A 20,200-nucleotide genomic window follows, 5' to 3' on the forward strand; every position below is an offset into this window, starting at 1 on the left:
TCCAAGCTGGTGAGCTTTTGCTCAAACCACATGAGCCCGTGCTCAAGCTGGTGACCTCAGGGTCTCGAACCTGGGTCCTCAGCATCCCAGTCGGACGCTCTATCCACTGCGCCACCGCCTGGTCAGGCACTTTTTTCTTTTTGATGGACTTTATTTCCTAGAGCAGTTTTTAGATGTGTAGAAATGCCTGATCCATTTCACAATGCAGTTTTAACTCCTGGATTTACCCCCTTCCTCTCGGCAGACGTCGCCTCATCTCCCAGAGGTCATCCTTGGAGACCCTGGAGGACATTGAAGAGAACGCCCCTTTACGGAGGTAAGTGTTCAGTGTTATTTGTATATATAAATGGTGTTATGTGTATATATAAACAGTTTGCTGTACAGGATTGCAGCCAAAGTTTTTCTTGTTTGTTTTTTTGTGTTTTTTTTTAAGTTCTTGATCTATAGAACTTAATTTATTTCTGAAGCTGGAAACGGGGAGAGACAGTCAGATAGACTCCCACATGCGCCCGACTGGGATCCACCCGGCACGCCTACCAGGGGCGACGCTCTGCCCACCAGGGGGCGATGCTCTGCCTCTCCGGGGGCGTCGCTCTGCCGCGACCAGAGCCACTCTAGCGCCTGGGGCAGAGGCCAAGGAGCCATCCCCAGCGCCCAGGCCATCTTTGCTCCAATGGAGCCTCGGCTGCGGGAGGGGAAGAGAGAGACAGAGAGGAAGGAGTGGGGGGGGGGTGGAGAAGCAAATGGGCGCTTCTCCTATGTGCCCTGGCCGGGAATCGAACCCCGGTCCCCCGCTCGCCAGGCCGACGCTCTACCGCTGAGCCAACTGGCCAGGGCCTATGGAACTTAATTTTTAAAACGACCGTCTGACCCCAGACTTACAGTTTTGAGTCCCCCACCCTGAGGACCATTAGAACTAGAAAACTATAAATTGCATGTACATACTGGCCTAGTCCTGTTTGCACGGGGACTGGGTGCTGTTCTCCTTTCATCTGAGAGCTGCTGCTTGATGAAGAGCTCAGCCTGGCCCGGCTCTCCCGGGTGCAGCGACACAGGAGTCACAGTGCTGGGCTTCAGCAGGAGGCGCCTGCGCAGTCACTGTGCAGCCAGTTGCTGGGGAAACTCTGTGAGGAAGCTGTGAGTGCTCCCTGGGGGCTGAAAGCAGTCCATATCTCCCTTGGGATTACAAAAGTGCTGGCGAGGCACCTTTTTTTTTTTTTTTTTTTGGTGACAGCAGTTGCTGAGCTGTGCTGTGCCTCTGATGGCAGCTTTTCCTCCTCTAATCCTGCACCTTTCCACCAGCCCCATTGCACCGCGGTCTGGCCTGGCCCTCCCTGCTGGAGGAGACGGTCCTCACTCACTGCAGTTTTGTAGTCCTCACTGCAGCCCGCACCGGGGAGCCCGTGTCTGGGGCTCCTCCCTGCAGAAGGAACTGACGCAAGATGGGACGCTGGCTTTATAGGGCGTGCCTGGCAGGTGGCAGAGGGGAGGCCTGCAGGGGGTGCTCCCCTCAACTTGCACCAGCTGCTCTGGGAACCCACATCTGTACCCCTTGTAGACTGGCTTCTGGCCAGGATTTTGGGAGTCCCAGGCTTCTCCCTTTCAGCATGGGAGGGTGCTGATTCGAAGGGAAGCATCTCACCCTGCGTCCGGCTCCGGCCCTGCCTGGAGCCTCTCTCCCAGGTTCTAGGTCTTGTCCACAGACCCCCTGGATAGAGGGTAGAACACAGACAGGCCTGGGTCTGGTCGAAAGAATCAGGTGACTCTGACTCTCATCACTGACATTATCCCAAGGAGAAAGCCAGGGTCAGACAGTTCAGTTTCTACTTCTGAAGTCTCTTTGAAAATGTGTGTGCCCCGACCTGTGGTGGCGCAGTGGATCGAGCATCGGCCTGGAACACTGAGGTCGGCAGTTCAAAACCCCGGGGAGGAGGGCTGTTTCCTTGAAGGAGCCCCACAAAAAGCTGCGTTAAAAGGTAAATGAGGGAGCTGGCTCCAGCCCAGAGCAATCAGCAAGAGCGGAAGGGAAACGTTCTCAGGTGGCACCCAGTGGCTTCGGCGTTTGAGCAGGTACCACAGACGGAAAAATCACTGAACGGAGCTGAAAGGCCCCGGTGTTCCCAGAGGCTCGGAGAAGCCGCAGTTGCCAGGTCAGCATGGTAGCTGTGAGCCGGGGAACCAGGTGGAAGATGTTACTCCCTCTGTAGGGATTCCAGGTGGTTTAGGGGGCTGTGGGGGGCTGGGCAGGGTGTTCCCAGTCACATGCCCGTCACGCCTGGACCCCTCTCTGACTCTTCCCAGGGGGGCTGTGGGGGCTGGGCAGGGTGTTCCCAGTCACATGCCCGTCACGCCTGGACCCCCTCCCTGACTCTTCCCAGGGGGGCTGTGGGGGCTGGGCAGGGTGTTCCCAGTCACATGCCCGTCACGCCTGGACCCCTCTCTGACTCTTCCCAGGGGGGCTCTGCATCTACCGCTCAGGCCTCTGAAGCACAGACCAGCAGAGTAAAAACGGCTTATTGTCCTCAACCGTAACCTGATCCAACTCCTACAGAATACTCTACTCAACTTGCAACAAATCTTGTATAAATACAGAATTTAAAAATAAGTCCAGAAATCAGGGAATTTAGGCAGTTTAAGAAGTCTTTAGGCCCTGGCTGGTTGGCCCAGTGGTAGAGCATCGGGCTGAAGTGTGGATGTCCCAGGTTCGATTCTTGGTCAGGGCACACAGGAGAAGCGCCCTTCTGCTTCTCCACCCCCCACACTCTCGCTTCTCTCTTTCTCTCTCTCTGTCTCTTCTCCTCCCCTCCTGCAGCCATGGCTCGATTAGAACGAGTTGGCCCAGGTGCTGAGGATGGCTCCATGGCCTCCACCTCAGGTGCTAAAAAATGGCTCTGGTTGCAACGTAGCAAAGGCCCTAGATGCGCAGAGCATCGCCCCCTAGTGGGCTTGCCGGGTAGATCCCAGTCGGGGTACATGCAAGGAGTCTGTCCCTGCCTCCCCTCCTCTCACTAAATTAAAAAAAAAAGTCTTTATTTTCCCTAATTGACTCCTTTTTCTTTTTAATAAAAAAAGTAATTTCTCAGAATATTATTTGTTCCTAGGAAATAAAATTAGCATGGCATGGTGGGAAAGGGCCTTAGTTTAGGAGTCAGAGGACTTGTGTTCTTGGCCTGATTCTTCTACTAACTGGTTATGTGGCCTTGGAAATTCACTTAGTTTTTCCACCTGTAAAGTGGGAGGGACAAACTGGCTGACCACTGAAGCCCTCTCCAGCTCCCCAGTGCTGTGGAGTGAATATACCATTAATGGCACTGCTGTATTTGGGGAACTGGGGGCGGAAGGCTATCTGCCCAACTTGCTTTTAAACAGCACATTGAGTAAATGGCTCCAAGGCATCTATTAAAAACCTTTTGCATAATTAAGTGTATCCTGTAATCAGTGCTAACAAGATAGAGCTAATTTTTCATTAAATTAGCTTTTAATTTAATTATATCCTAATTTAATTTTCCATCATTTAAAATGCATGTTTTTAAATGAATATTTGCACGTTAATTCAGGCGGTCTAGATAGAAATTACTGTAGTTCTTTGCTTAACCTGCCACAACCTGAGTGCTCAGCCTTCCAGTTTCCTTGGCAGTTGCTGCTAATGCCACAATTCTCTTAAAGCATTTTCTTAGGTTCCCTGGTGATTTAGTTGAATGCTTAAAAAAAGAAAAAGAAAGACAACAAATAGCTCCTTGAATGAGGAGCTCATGCAGCTAGAATTGGGTGCTGATATCAGCATAAAGCACCTTTGTCCAGTTCTCCTTTTGAAAGCCTGGCTTGTGCATCACAGTTTGTTGGTAAGTTTCCTGTATCCAGCCAGAACTCCAGGAGTTTAGCATTTACCAGGAGAGGGTTTATAGACTGGGGCGTTTTCCACTTGCCTGGTGGTTACTAGTGTCCTAGAAATTAGGACCTTAGGACTCCATACTAGGTATCCAGAAAAACCTCAGTTCATCTGTGGCAAATGTGGCAGCCATCACCCCCTGCCCCTGTGTTCCGGCCTGTCTGGGTTGGTGGGTGCTGGCTGGTGCTCTGTGAAGTGACTGCTGCACTTACCCTTTCCCTGCTGGTGCTGACAGCCACCTCCGGCTCTTTTGCTGACTTCCAGTTCCCGCAGAAGCCTGAGGGATTTTGTCCTCAAACCCGAAGGGTAACAGCACCTCCTTCTGCGGGCACAGGAGGCAAGGAACAGCTCGGATCATCCCTCCCTGGTCTGGGGTTGGTGCTAGTTTCTCCCCACTGGGGTAGGAATGGGAAGGCGCCCTCACAGTCCAGCTGACAGTCTTGCTCTGGGGCCCCTGCCCTCAGACAGGCAGGCCCAGGAAGCTCTCCTTTTGGGGACAAGTAGGGTAAAGGTGTGAGGACACTCCTGAGCACCTGGCCCTGTCCAGAAACTAATAGAAACAAAGCTTTACAGTTTCTCCCCTCTCAGTGACTACGTTTCTAGAATCTTCTGCTGTGTGTGAGAGAGACAGTTGTGGACCTTGAGTGGCTTGCAGTCTCAAGCATTCATTTTTGGAGGTAGAACTGAGGCAGTTTGGGGTCCTGGGCCTGCCCCATAGGGTTGCCCCAAGAAGGCAGAATGAGGCTCTGTCTTCTTTAAACCAAGTAGAATAACTCTGGGTTTGAAAGCCTGGAGTGGGGGGGTGGAAATGGTGGGTGCTGGCGCTGTTCAGACTCCGCCTGCAGTCCACAGGAAGCATCTACTCAGTCCCTCAGGCAAGGCTCTGCAAGTCTCTAAAAGAATCTGTTGAAAACCAAGAATTCAGGGCCCTTAATAAGGACTGCAGTTTTAACTATAGGTGGCAGGTAGTAACAAAATATTCACCCTTTGTAGCTAATGGCCTATTAACAATCACAATGCCTGAAATGTGTATATAAATAATTACATGTATGTCCATATGCGTGAATGTACATGTTTGTATTTGACCGTGTCACCTGACAGTTTATGGAGCTCTTGTATACTTCATTGCGTTGTACCTTCACAACAATGCTAGGATTACTAGTCTTAGGGAGTGTGGGGCTGGGGGTTTCTGTGCAGCGTTTTGCAGAGCCACACAGGCTGTGGACCCTGCTGGAATGTAGTGGACATGACTAGAAGGGCAGCTTTCTCTCCACTGGACCCAAGGCCAGGGGAACCCCCTTTTTCTGATGAAAGTCACCAAGTACCTGATGTCAGTCCAGTCTTTGCTTGGGCTGGCACTCCTTCACTTCAGTGTGATTGTTTTCAAAAATACATTTTTAAGGTGCTATTTCTTATGAAAAAAATAACATTTAGTGTCCTCTGAGAAGAGGCTTCTAGAAAGACTGGCCTTTCCGAGACGGTGGGTAAGGGGGGTGGGGGTGGGGTGGGCAGACACCCTGAGGTCTGGACCAGCTGCGTCACCTAATTTCCCTTGTGAGGGGCCCTTGGGGGACTTAGAGTTTGGAGATGCTCTGCAGGTCTGTGACCCTGTCCATTCCCCAGGCCTATGCTCGATCTGCCCATGTACCTCCTTGTTGGGCCATCTTGTTACTTTTGTACAAGAAGCCTCAAGGTTAGAACTGACTGAACTTGGGAGGTGGCCCCAGCCCAGACCTCACTGTGGCTTTGGGCAGCCGGGCCCAGTTCTCTGGGACTTCCTCTCTGAATCGGTGAGTCCTCAGGTCCCTGCTTCAGGTGGCGGAATCAGCCCCTGGGTCCCACGGTCAGAAAGGTTTAAGTTAACAACAATTTGGTAGCAAAAACCAAAATAGAAAAGTCACAGCTCCCTTTTTTGAGAAAGGACTAAACTTCAGACTCTCATTTGTTGGTTTTTCTATTTTGCTTTTTTTTTCTTTGTTGTTCTTGCATGTGTGCAACTTGGAGTTTTTCAGGTGACTGAAAAAGTATATACACAAATGAGGTCTCTTCAAGCTACTCTCTGTTGTGTCAGTCCTGCAGGATGAGAACGTGTCATATAGTCCAGGAATGGAATCCAAGTCATTTTGTTCAACAAATATTAATTTAAAATTTATCTTAGCCGGACCAGGCAGTGGTGCAATGGATAGAGCATCAGACTCGGGCGCAGAGGACCCAGGTTCGAAACCCCGAGATCACCAGCTTACACAGGGGCTCATCCGGCTTGAGTGCGGGCTTATCAGCTTTAGCACGGGGTTGCTGGCTTGAGTGTGGAAATCATAAACATGGTACCATGGTCACTGGCTTGAGCCCAAAGGTTGCTGGCTTGAAGGCCAAGGTCAATGGCATGAGCCCAAGGTCACTGGTTTGAGCAAGGGATCACTCGCTCTGCTGTAGCTCCCTGGTTAAGGCACATATAAGAAAGCAATCACAGAACAACTAAGGTGCCACAATGAAGAATTGATGCTTCTCGTCTCTCTCCCTTCCTGTCTGTTCCTATCTGTCCCTCTCTCTGTCTCTCTGGCTAAAATAAATAAATAAAAATTTAAACTGGCCCTGGCTGGTCAGCTCAGTGGTAGAGCATTGGCCTGGCGTGCAGGAGTCCCGGGTTCGATTCCCGGCCAGGGCACACAGGAGAAGCACCCATTTGCTTCTCCACCCCTCCCCCTCTCCTTCCTCTCTGTCTCTCTCTTCCCCTCCCACAGCCATGGCTCCATTGGAGCAAAGATGGCCCGGGCGCTGGGGATGGCTCCGTGGCCTCTGCCCCAGGCGCTAGAATGGCTCTGGTTGCAACAGAGCGACACCCCAGATGGGCAGAGCATCGCCCCCTGGTGGGCATGCTGGGTGGATCCTGGTCGGGCACATGTGGGAGTCTGTCTGACTGCCTCCCCGTTTCCAACGTCAGAAAAATAAAAAGATAAAAATTTAAACTTATTTTAAAAACAAAAAAAGAAAAGAAAGAGCTACCAGCTGGGTCTCTGGTTCTTTTTCAAAGTAAAGCTGTGACTTCCAGGCACAATCAAGCTGAGAATTGAAGGTGGCTCAGGCCAGAGTTCTGCTACAAAAGAAAAATGATTCAGGGTTGATTTTAAACTGAATTTTCCAGTGTCTTTTCCCCCTCTAAATCCTTTAAATTTATAGTTTTGTGGTCTTGTTACCTGTGTTGATACAGGAGGATTCTTTTTAAAATGACAAGAAAGAATAATGTCTTTGGAATTCGGGTAGGTTATGTTATTGTAACTGAGAACAAGTTACGTTTTCATTAGTGGGCTTTCAGAGACCCATATAAATTATTATCAGTGTTATCAAGGAAGTTGTCTGTCATTGGGTTTTTTTTAAGCTTCCTTGCTTCCAGCCATATTGTCCTCATTATCCTTGGGTGACTCAAACCATGTGTCTGTTCTTTCCTTCCTGTCTTTGTGTGGAGATGTCTCAGCTGTCCAGGGGGCAACTGACTGCATTTTTGAAATGACTTTATTTTTCAGATGTCGGACTCTCTCAGGTTCGCCCAGACCAAAGAACTTGAAGAAAATTCACTTTATCAAGAACATGCGGCAACACAACACACGGAACGGCAGGTATTACACTAACAGGAGCTGCCCGGCAGCCTCTCCGTTGTAAGAGGGGGCGGGTCCAGTCGGGAAGGGGCGGAGGGGACTGTCTGAATGGTCAGCCCTCAGCCAAGTGAAGCGCACGCTGTTACCATGAACGGGATCTCTCATAACCTTCCCAGATAGACTCTGTCTACCCCATTCCCGCCAGAATCACTGAAAGAAGTCTATAGAGGATAATGCTTCCAAACACTGACCAGAGGCTTGGTGAGATTTTTAGATTAACCACAAACTGAAATTTTAATAGTACTCAAATATATTTTCATAGTAAACTTTGAACAGAAAAAGAGTTGAGTTTTTGCTTTTTGTTTTTTCCCCCTTTTCTGCTTTTTTTTTGGTTTTATTTTCTGTTTTCACCAGGGTTGTATGCTTTGGTCGGTAAACACCCCCGCAGATCTGTGCCTGAGCTTGGTTTTGGCGCTGGCTTTGGAGGCTTCAGGGGAGTGGAGTCATGACTTTGCTGGCAGATTCCTGCAGGGCGCTGGTTCCGGTCCCTGACATGTGGAGCACGTGGTCTCCAGCTCATCAGTTGCTTTTTTGGAAAGCACTAATAAATGAAAATTACCATGGTTGAAATTGATGTAATCTTGATATTAAAACTATCCTGGTGGCAAACAGGTCAGAATCATTATTGCTGGCATGTTTGTGATTGAATGACTAAGTCCATTCATGGCAGCCCAGGGGCAGAGCTGGCACAGAGCTCCAAGACCTCTTAGGGTCCCCTGATGCTCAGTACCCATCTGTACCCCTTAGGGACAGCTTCTATCTAACCTGTGACCTGGATAGTGGTTTCTCTTGAATGGAAGCATTAGAGGCAACATCCCAGAGCAGAGGTCCTATGCAAAGACCATTTTGTTTGATCTCCTGACTTACAGAAGACCAGTACTACTCTAGGTCAAATTAACATTGCTAAAAAGTTGTTAGACTCCTACGATGATTAAGGCCAAACATTACTGTAATTTGGTATAAAACACATCATACAACATGAACAATAATGATTACAGTTTTAAAAGACTTATTTTCTTGAAAAATATATGTACTTTTTAGACCTTAGCTGAATAGAGAACATAATTTTATGGCTTTTCAGTGATTTTAGAATAGCAAAATTGAGCTCTCTCATCAAATAAATTTTTCTTAGTATATATTCTTATTTTAAGTACAGACCTTTAGTTAAAATGTACCAAACTTCATTTGTTAAGTAGAATATTTTGAATCTCTCTCATTTCTCTTTACTTTCACTATTACAATTATTGCCTTATTCTGTTTCTTTTGTCTTTGTGGCTCTTAATTACTAAATTCAAATCTTACTTATGCCATAGCTGGTATAATTATTTATCATTGATTTTCATTTGTGTTTTTATCCATAATCCCTTTAACCATAAAATAAGCATAGAAAGCCTTTAATTCTTAAATAAAACTAAGGACAAAGCCAGAGGAATGGGCAACATTAATAGTATTCCCCAGCTCTGCATGCTGTTGAGGATACAAAGTCAGATTATCACTTGGCGTGGTTTCGTAGTGAGAGGGTGTAGCTAATGAAAGATTTGGACTAATGGGATTGCCAGTTTGCATTACCTTACGAAGCCACTTCCTCGGCAAACCCTTAACCCAGGAGCAATCTCAGCAGTCTGGAAAACATGCCGTTGCCAACAGTTTTGCTGGGGAATTTTCTGAGGGAGCCAGGAGAGACTGTTAGTTTATCTGAAGATCTGAGAACTGGAATTTAGAGCAGGAAAGCAGCTCTCAGGGCTGTGTAGAAACCATGGGCCAGAGCAGGGGTCGGGAACCTTTTTGGCTGAGAGAGCCATGAACGCCACATATTTTAAAATGTAATTCCGTGAGAGCCATACAACGACCCGTGTACGTTATGCATTATCCAATAAAAATTTAGTGTTGTCCCAGAGGACAGCTGTGATTGGTTCCAGCCACCCGCAACCATGAACATGAGTGGTAGGAAATGAATGGATTGTAATACATGAGAATGTTTATATTTTTTAAGTTATTATTTTTTTTATTAAAGATTTGTCTGCGAGCCAGATGCAGCCATCAAAAGAGCCATGTCTGGCTCACGAGCCATAGGTTCCCGACCCCTGGGCAGGAGGCTGTGGCGATGGCCAGCTGTAAGAGCCCAGGTGAGAACTGCTTTTTCTGTGCCAAAGGAGGATGAAAGAACTGGGGGTGCCCCCTCCCACCCACCCCCACCCCCGGTTTATGAACAAGGGTGGATTGTTTTTAGATGAAAGAAAGTACCAGGAGAACGCCAGGAAGAAAATACAATTTCTGAGGTGACAGAAGGAAATTGTGGTCAAGAGCTGATGAATGGGAGGATATGACCCAGCCTTTGAGAAAGGAAAGGAGAATTGCCCCCAGAGCAGCAGGCGTGAGATTGTCCTGACGCAGGGTGTCTGGGGACATGTGGATGAGCTCTGGGCCAGCAGTGGTGGGTAGGAGGGGTCCTCCTGGTCAAACTTTCAGAAGTCCCTGCAGGTGCAGTGACTGGGGAGGGGTCTCAGTCTCTCGCCTCGGTTGTACAGAGTTGTGTACACAACACCACACAGGAGGGACACTTGCTGCGAGTGTCGGCACCACTTGACTCAGGTTTTCTGCCCACATTGGGGAGGGTTGAGGCTTTATGGCAGCGCTGGAGGTGTCCATAAAAGATCTTAAAGGTCTGGAGCAAAGCAGAGTGGCCCGAGTGCTGGTATGTTCACCTCTTCTCGCGCCCGGGGAAGAGTCGGAGAAGGAGCCAGCTCTAGCCCAGACTTCGGCCCACTCAAACGCTCTATGACCTCGGACCAGCACCGACCAGCCTCTCAGACCGCAGGCCCCACCTGGGCCCACTTGCTGTTCTGGCTCTGAAGACCCTGGTGTTGAGGCTCCTCTGTCCCCAAACCTGCCGCTCGTGTGACAGAGGCACCAGCATCCAGGAGGTTTTGGACTCCCATCTCAGCAAGGACCAGAGGACAGCTGACAGGATGACAGATGACAGCTCTCTTGAGACTCCATGCCTGACGTGACTGTGAGTGTTAAGCACAATTTAAGATAGGGGAAAAGATCATAAAAACCAAGAACCAAATATGATAAAAGACCATCCTTGTGCTTGTGGAAAAACAAAACAAAAAACCTAAGTCGACCTCATGATCAGTAATATCAGGGTAGCTGCTTAGAAATAAACCTTGGGGCCTCAGCCATCTCCATCCCCACCCAGTTCTCTCTGTGACATTTCCCGGCTGGCGTGAGAAGTGGAAGTGCCCTTTCAGTAGAAGACGCGGTTCTAATGGAGGATAGAGTCTCCTTCGAGTGAAAACCATCCCCATCTGTCTGGCATCGGTGAATTCTGTGAGGCTGGATTGGGGACCTGCTAGAAGGCTTTGTGTGTGGCTGTCGTGCAGAGAGCTGCAGAACTTTGGACCAGGTGGAGCTAAGGGTATTTTCTGGACACTGAGGATAGACCCAGCTGTGGAAGCTTCAGGTCCTGATAGAGCCTCACGGTGTGGCGAGTTCTGCACTGGCCCTGCTGGGTGGGTACTGTGTCTCCTAGCGGGTAGATAAAAGCCACAGGCAATGGGAGCTTCTGCACCCCAGTTCTTTTTCTGTCATAGCACAGAGGCAGGTTGGCTGGGGAAGTCATGTTGGACTCGGTAGTTGGAAAAGAAAGCGATGCTTGGCTGGGCTTTAAGAAGACAGAAAGTTCAGGCTAAGAAGCAGCTTCTTGTGGCTACAACCATATTGTCCAAAGGGGTTATAAAATCGTGAACACCCTAAGGCGATAGTGGGTGTATTTGTTGTGCTTACAGGGTGCCAGACTTTTGGTAACTTTATAGGCTTTGTTTCATTAACTCAATTCAGCAGGTGTTTGTTGAGTAAATGAGTGGAAAGACCTTTTTAAATGAGTTTTCAGTGTCCAGGAGTATATCTTGAAAAATGGAAAGAATTTAGAAATACACATAATTCTCGAAACACCTTATGAGGCAGCTGTTACCTACTGTATTAAGCAAAATAACATGTACCCCCCACCACCCCACTAAAGATGCCCATGTCATATCCTCAGGATCTGTAAATATGTTAAGTTACATGGCAATGGGGAATTAAAGTGGCAGATGGAGTTGAGTTTGCTGATCAGCTGCCCTTAAAATAATAGGATTATCCTGGATTATCAGGGCGAAGCTCAAAGTAATCAAAGGGTCCTCAAAAGTGGAAGAGGGGGGAAAAAGTGGAAGAGGGAGACAAGAGTCAGAGTTAGGGTGATGCAATGTGAGAAAGACTCAACTATCCATTGCTGACTTTGAAGATGGAGAAAGGGGCCATGAGCCAAGGAGTGCAGGCAGCCTCTAGAACAGGGGTCAGAACCTATGGCTCGCGAGCCAGATGTGTCTCTTTTGATGGCTGCATCTGGCTCACAGACAAATCTTTAATAAAAAAAAAATAATTTTAAAAATATAAAACATTCTCATGTATTACAATCCATTAATTTCCTACCACTCATGTTCATGGTTGCGGGCGGCTGGAGCCAATCACAGCTGTCCTCCGGGACAACAGCAAATTTTTATTGGATAATGCATAACGTACACGGGTCGTTGTATGGCTCTCATGGAATTACATTTTAAAACAGGGGTCCCCAAACTTTTTACACAGGGGGCCAGTTCACTGTCCCTCAGACCGTTGGAGGGCTGGACTATAAAAAAAACTATGAACAAATCCCTATGCACACTGCACATATCTTATTTTAAAGTAAAAAAACAGAACGGGAACAAATACAATATTTAAAATAAAGAACAAGTAAATTTAAATCAACAAACTGACCAGTATTTCAATGGGAACTAGAGGCTTGCTTCTGGCTAATGAGATGGTCAATGTGCTCCTCTCACTGACCACCAATGAAAGAGGTGCCCCTTCCGGAAGTGCGGTGGGGGCCAGATAAATGGCCTCAGGGGGCCACATGCGGCCCGCGGGCCGTAGTTTGGGGACCCCTGTTTTAAAATATGTGGCGTTCATGGCTCTCTCAGCCAAAAAAGTTTCCCAACCTCTGCTCTAGAAGTTGGAAAAGGCAAGAAAAGGAGTCCCTTTTGGAGCCTCTGCTGGGAACCAGCTCTACTAACACCTGAACTTTAGCCCCATGAGACCCCTTTCAGAGTTCTGACCTTCAGAATTGTAAGATAATAAATTTGTGTTATTTTAAGTCACCAACTTTGTAGTAATTTGTTACTGCAGCCACAGGAAACTAATATACTCCTCATTCCCACTCACAAAAGGGGAAACTAGAACACTTAGCTAGAAAGTTGAGAGTGGAATAAAGATCCAGGCATCAGATTCCCAGACTCCTTCTCGTAGTTGAAGGGAGGGGTGGGGGATAAAAACCCCGTACACTGTAGGACAGCATGTCGTAGTGGGTTTTGAGAAAACTCTCTATTGAATTCTGGTTTTAAAAATCATTAGCAAAGGGCCAACAACTGATAAAAGAATGGGAAATGTGTAAGAATACTATAAGGCAGACTCAAGTGCAGAGTGAACTAAAAATTGAGAGAAAGAAAAGAAAATGGGAAACTTTGTGCTTTTGGTGGGAATGTAAAGTGGTGCAGCCATTGTGGGAAGTAGTTCTGAGGTTCCTCAGAAAGTTAAACCTAAAATTGCCATATGACCCAGCTATTCCACTGACAGGTTATGTACCTAAAATAACTAAAGAGGAATTCAAACAGATACTTGTAGCCAGTGTTCACAGTAGCATCATTGACAATAGCAAAAGGTGGCAACATCGTGTCCATCAACAGATGAATGGATAAACAAAATGTGATCTATGTATTCAAAGGAATATTATTCAGTTATAAAAAGGGAAGAAGCCCTGATACATGATACAGTATGTATGAACCTTGAGAACATTATGCTGAGTGAAATAAGCCAGACACAAAAGGTCAGACATTGCATGATTCCATTTACACAATATATCCAGATAGGTAAATCCATAGAAACAGAAAGTAGATTAGAGGTTACCAGGGCCTGGGTGAAAGGGAGCTATTGCTTAATGGTTGCAGAGTTTCTGCTTGTGGCAATGGGAAAGGTTTGGAAACATAGTGGTAATGCTTATTCGACATTGTGCATGTACTTAATGAGACTGAATTATACACTTCAAAATGGCTAAATGGTGTATTTTATGTTATTTATATATATATAAATGTGGAGTTCGCTAACAATCAATATGACTTTCCTGACAAAGAGTCATGTTAAGTTCACTTCATCTGCTTATTGATGGACTAACTAGTTAGTAAGTTAGAGGGCTGCCGCAGACCAGGCGTCTGATTTCAGCAGGATGGGAGACTGCTCCTCATCACAGCACATCCGGGGACAGAACGCTGAACAGCGTGCTGGGCTGTGCTGGGGCCAGAGACCCTGCAGTAGCCTGAAGAGGATTTTAAGAAAAATAGCACATGATATTCTTTGAATGTTCCCTCCTCTTTGGACTGAAGGCAGGAAGCCTTGTTGTGGGCCTCGTGGCAGGTCCAAAGCGGGAGAGAAGGAGAATGTGTTACAGAGAACCCAGACTTAGTTACTTCAACCACTGGAAGTGCAGCCCAGAGCACTGAGAATAAATGCACAGGGACAAAGGATTTCCAGTACAGGAGAGAGACTTCAGAAGTTCATGTGAAAAAATACCTTGGAATTTAGATTAACAGTGTGTTGCACAGAGGCTAACATCGGGTGTAACTGCAGAACGAGCTGATTTAGCGTGTCCTACTCAGAGGATAGGATCACGGAATGTATCACTGTGGCGCCACCCGGGGTCAGTTCTGTCGTCGTTAGGATAGGATCACGGAATGTATCACTGTGGCGCCACCCGGGGTCAGTTCTGTCGTCGTTAGGATAGGATCACGGAATGTATCACTGTGGCGCCCACCCGGGGTCAGTTCTATTGTCATTAGGATAGGATCACGGAATGTATCACTGTGGCGCCACCCGGGGTCAGTTCTGTCGTCGTTAGGATAGGATCACGGAATGTATCACTGTGGCGCCCACCCGGGGTCAGTTCTGTCGTCGTTAGGATAGGATCACGGAATGTATCACTGTGGCGCCCACCCGGGGTCAGTTCTGTCGTCGTTAGGATAGGATCGCGGAATGTATCACTGTGGCGTCCACCCGGGGTCAGTTCTGTTGTCGTTAGGATAGGATCACGGAATGTATCACTGTGGCACCCACCCGGGGTCAGTTCTGTTGTCGTTAGGATAGGATCACGGAATGTATCACTGTGGCACCCACCCGGGGTCAGTTCTGTTGTCGTTAGGTTAGGATCGCGGAATGTATCACTGTGGCGTCCACCCGGGGTCAGTTCTGTTGTCGTTAGGATAGGATCGCAGAATGTATCACTGTGGCACCCACCCGGGGTCAGTTCTGTTGTCGTTAGGATAGGATCGCGGAATGTATCACTGTGGCACCCACCCGGGGTCAGTTCTGTTGTCGTTAGGATAGGATCACGGAATGTATCACTGTGGCACCCACCCGGGGTCAGTTCTGTTGTCGTTAGGTTAGGATCGCGGAATGTATCACTGTGGCACCCACCCGGGGTCAGTTCTGTTGTCGTTAGGATAGGATCACGGAATGTATCACTGTGGCACCCACCTGGGGTCAGTTCTGTGGTCGTGTTTCGATCCGCGTGTCGTGTTTCCAGACATTGGATTTGTACTGGGACGACGCTGTTGCGGTGGACTCAGATTTTCTGAGCCCCTTTCATGTGGAATGCAGGAGGGATGACACGTGACCAATGGGAATAGCCAGACCTTCTGTCTCATTTCATTGAACCATCTCTGAATAAACAGCCATTTTGGGGGAAGGAGACAGGTGCATCCAGACAGTAGGTGCCTAATAAAGCAGTTCCTTAACTGTGGAGAGTGCAGAGAACCTGTGTGTAGTTCAGTCAGCACCCAAGCACTGACTCCTGCTGTTCCGGGACTGTGCTTTCTTTTTCTTTTTTTCATGGAGAGAGAGAGAGAGAGAGAGAGAGAGAGAGAGAGAGAGGTAGGAAGGGAGAGAGAGGAAGGGAGAGAGAGAGATGAGAAACATCAACTCGTAGTTGCGGCACTTCAGTTGTTCATTGATTGCTTCTCATATATGTCTTGTCCCGGGGGCTCCAGCCAGCCAGTGACCCCTTGTTCAAGTCAGTGACCTCGGGCTTCAAGCTAGTGACCATGGGATCATGTCTATGATCCCACACTCAAGCCAGCAACCCGCACTTAAACTGCATTAGCCGACACTCAAGCCGGCCACCCGCACTTAAACTGCATTAGCCCACACTCAAGCCGGCGACCCGCACTTAAACTGCATTAGCCCACACTCAAGCCGGCGACCCGCACTTAAACTGCATTAGCCCACACTCAAGCCGGCGACCCGCACTTAAACTGCATTAGCCCACACTCAAGCCGGCGACCCGCACTTAAACTGCATTAGCCCACACTCAAGCCGGCGACCCGCACTTAAACTGCATTAGCCCACACTCAAGCCGGCGACCCCGGGGTTTCAAAGCTGGGATCTCAGCGTCCTAGGTCAACCCTGTATCCACTGCATTTCCACCAGTCAGGCGGAGCTAGGACTGTTTAAGTAATATCTGTGACTAGAGCAAAGATCCTGCTTCAAGTGGTAATGGTGAGATACTTGACTTGGGTGGTGAACACACAATACAATACACAGGTGAGGTATTATAGATTGCCCACCTGAAACCTTTGTAATTTTATTAATCAATGTTACCCCAGTAAATTAAATTAAATTTTTTTAATTAAATAAAATTTAAGAATTAATAAAGGTCCTGCTTCAATGAGTTGCAGGCTAGCTGGGAAGGCAGATGATGAAGGAGTAAATACATCCTGTCAGAGATGGGATGGGTCTGCTACGGAGGAAAGCAGAAGCAGTGAGGGGCAGGCGTGTGCAGGCAGGGCCCGCGGAGGGCTGGGGCTTCCCTGGAGCAGTCATCAGGAGGAGGGGCGGGACTAACGCCGTGCAGGGAATTACATTCAGGGTGGGTGGAACAGCAATTGTGCAGTCTCTGAAGCTGGAAAGTCTGGAATGTACTTGAGGAACTGTAGGAAAGCCAGTGTGGATGGAGGGGAGAGTGAGAGCGAGAGAGAGAGAGGAGGAGGAGACGAGTCCTGAAGAGTCCTGAGAGGGGGGATTGTGAGTGAGGCGAGACTCATGGAGGCGCTGAGCAGAGGACCGTGGTCTGGCTTTGCCTGTGCAGACACACTGCAGGAAATAAAGTGAGTCACGGAGGAAAGGTTGGACAGAGGCTTCCCTGTGGTTCCGTTTCAATTCTCTGCTTGGTGAGAGGGCCTAGGAGCCTGGAGGAGGCCAGACCTCGGTCCGTCCGCCCCCCCCCCCCCGCCCCCGCAGGGGTGTTCAGCAGTCTGAGAAGAAGACTGTAGTGACAGCTAGCAGATCACTCCAGGCCAGGGCCACACTGCAGGACACAGCTGCTAGGGCTTTTCTGGAGGAGCAAGTAGGAGAGGGGACCTCCTAACTTCTGTGACAGCATGCTCAGCTTGCTGCCTCCCTGGATTGTGTCCCCCCGAAAGTCTTCTGCCGAGTCCCAACCCCTAGTGCCTCAGAATGTGACGTTATTTGGTGATAGAGTCATTACAGATATAACTAGTTAAGCTGAGATTTTCCTGTGTGACCAGGTGGTGGCGCAGTGGATAGAGCATCGGCCTGGGATGTTGAGGACCCAGGTTCAAAACCCCGATGTTGCCGGCTTGAGCACAGGCTCACCAGCTTCAGTGTGGGGTCACCGGCTTGAGCATGGGATCATAGACATGACCCCATGATCCCTGGCTTGAAGCCCAAGGTCACTGGCTTGAGCAAGGGGTCACTGGCTCAGCTGGAGAACCCCCAACAAGGCACATATGAGAAAGCAATCAGTGAACAACTTAAGTGCTGCAACTACGAGTTGATGCTTCTCATCTCTCTCTCTTCCTGTCTCTCTCTCTCTCTCAAAAAAAAAAAAAGATGAGATTGTCTAGGAGCAAGGTTGACCCCTCACCTGATACAACTGGTGTCCTTATAAAAGGGGAAAATTTGGGGACACCCCCACACACACACACATACACACAGAATGCCATGTGGCCGTGTGAAGGTTGGTGTTGTGCTGTCACAAGCCAAGGAGTTACCAGAAGCTGGGAGAGAGGCCTGGAACAGATCCTGCCCTCGGCCTCCATCAGAGGGCCCTGGCGGCGTCTTGCACTGGGGTTCTGGCCCCCAGAGCCGTGAGACAGTCCCATTTCCACGTGGAAGCCATTTGGCATGTGGCGCTCAGACAGCGGCCTGGGCTCCCTTATTCTGTCCCCGCAGTCCGGAGCTTTGCTGTCCCTCTTCTCACTTCACTCCGAGTGCTGGGGGAGCTCGTCCCCCCCATGGCTGCAGGTCCTGTCACCGTCTCACCCGGTCCCAGGCCTCCCGAGCCCCAGGACTGACTCCTTCACAGGCTCAGGTGGTCTTTCGGAGCTGGCCCGCCGGCCTCACCAGTTTTACCCTCCTCCTCCCCTACCACCGTCCGGCTGTGCCGAATTATTTACAGTAATTGCTTGGTTACAGGGAGAGATTCGTGTTAAACAATGGAAAATATACCCAACAAAAGTTACATACCGTAGTTTAAATATTGTGCTTTAATTTAAGGCATATCGTTGATCATTCATGCACCAGTTTTTGTTTTTGATGCCAGGCCTTGTTCTTTGCACACAGGCCCAGGCTCGGGGCCTGCCTCGTGCGGTCACCCTCACAGATTACTCTGTCCACTCGCTGCTGCCGGGTCCGGATTGGACTTTTACAAAATGACTGAGGAATCTAGTTGCAAAATTCTTTGGGATTTTTATAATTTTTTTCTTATCTTTTATAGATGTCTTGCCCATACCTCAAATGTAAATTTTTTGGTGACTTGCCTTGTTGGGATGGTTTATGGAAACCACATTTCCCCCCTTTTCCCCACAGTTTTTAGTTTGTGCAGTCTTTCATGAAGCAAGTCCAACTGGTGTAAACAGTCGGGGACATCCATAACTAAGTCTTAGTGAGTGCTCAGCTCAGTGTGGTTGTTCTAGAGAACAGCCTCCCAGCCTGAGCTGGGCGGTGGCCAGTGGTTCACAGAGAGCACTAGAGATTCAGGTGGGTCAGGCAGGTGGAGATCAGGGAAGAGTAGTTTAGTGCATGCTCAGGTTCTTGAATAAGCCTTCTGCTCTTTTTCCTCCCAGCCTCAAACCATTTCCTCTGCCAGTGTATCTTCTCTTTGTAGCCTGATGGCCTTGTATTTGTCCTGCCTCCACTTAGCTGTCACTTCCTCCAGGAAGCCCGCCTCGCCTCCCTCAGGCCAGGTTAGCTGTCCCTGAGCTGTGCTCTACAGTGCCCTCTAGTGCTCCAGGCCAGTAATACCCTTGTGTAAATATCTCCTGCCCAACCATAAGCTTCTTAAGGATGGAGCCCTTGTCTGTGCCATTCAGGAAGGAGGATAGGAAGGTCATATAACTTGTATCTCAGAACTCTTCCACCACCCCCTGCATTGTAGGTTAAGGTACGCCTCAGCAGGCAGGAAAAGCCTGTCCTGTCGTGGTGGTAGTATTAGCAGTCCATGGCACTCTGTCAATGGGGCGACCCTTGTTATTTCCTGGCTGTTTTGAGCACACCAGCTTCTCACCGGCAGAGTGCTAGCTTTGTGGCCCAAGGCCGCAAGTTCCATCAGACGCTTTCCTAAGCATGGAAACGAGGCTGCAGGAAGAAGTCAGACGCTGTTCCAGCGGCAGACCGTGGTCCGTGCTTCCTGAAGGGTTTGGAAAACACTGCGGATCCAGAGGGAGCTTTGCCCATGTGGGTTGCAGCCCTGGGGAGCCTTTTCTCTTACTATTTTCCCCCTCTGACAGATTCTTGTGTATGGAGATGTGATCTTTAATTCCTTAAAGACCCATCTCCCTGGAATTAATTCCTCTTCTGAAGTCATAATCTTACGTGTAATGCTTTCCGGTCATCTTAACTCCTAAGTAAACCATTATGTGTCACAAATGTGGGAAATGATGTGCGGGTTTTTGCATGACACTGGAGCGGAAAAGACGATAGCTGCAGCAGCTGGAAGGGAAGACGTGGAGGTGGTCAGTTTCCGAAGCCCGCTGGAAACGGGGCTTGGCTGTCACCAGCATCTGACCCACTTCTTTTGCAAACGCACAAGTACTTGGAGGAGGCCAGCGCCTCTGACTCTCCTGTGCGTGCCCAGCGTGATGGACATGGCCTGATGCTTATGAAGAGCCCAGCTGCAAAGTCACCCAGTCCCGCAGACTCTGGACACCACAGTTGGTCTTTAGATCCACGCTGCTCGAAGTTGCAAGTTGCCGGCGTAGGAGACAGCAGACCTGCTCGCCTCTGGTTGATGTCTGCCTGCTCTGAAGGCCTGACGTCCCTCCCAGATTCCAGAGCTACTTCAGGAAACCCGTAGGACGTGTTCTCAGCAGCTCCCGTGGCTATTTCCAGCTCCTTGGGGCCTGAACGGCTGCAGACCTGCTGCGGGGCTGCTCTGGTCCCTGCAGAAAGTGAGAGGCTACAGGGTGCTGGGACCCGGAGTGGGAGGGGTGGCCCAGAGATGTGGTCGTCCTTCCTTACCTACCCCGTCTCCAGCTGCTGGAGAATGGCCAGCCAGAGAGGTGCCAGCCCCACC

At 49.0% G+C, this 20,200-nt stretch overlaps 1 protein-coding gene across 1 annotated transcript in view; it reads left to right on the plus strand.

The window, feature by feature from the left end:
* The window catches only part of LOC136383380 (CDK5 and ABL1 enzyme substrate 1-like), a 101,283-nt gene that overhangs the window by 35,447 nt on the left and 45,636 nt on the right, over window positions 1-20,200 (plus strand). The window contains exons 2-3 of the mRNA XM_066353224.1: window positions 245-316; window positions 7,411-7,503. Of these exons, the coding sequence (XP_066209321.1) occupies window positions 245-316; window positions 7,411-7,503 (165 nt within the window). The remainder of the gene's footprint in view (window positions 1-244; window positions 317-7,410; window positions 7,504-20,200) is intronic.

This window comes from Saccopteryx leptura, chromosome 11, assembly GCF_036850995.1.
Source record: "Saccopteryx leptura isolate mSacLep1 chromosome 11, mSacLep1_pri_phased_curated, whole genome shotgun sequence".
Lineage (NCBI taxonomy): Eukaryota > Metazoa > Chordata > Mammalia > Chiroptera > Emballonuridae > Saccopteryx > Saccopteryx leptura.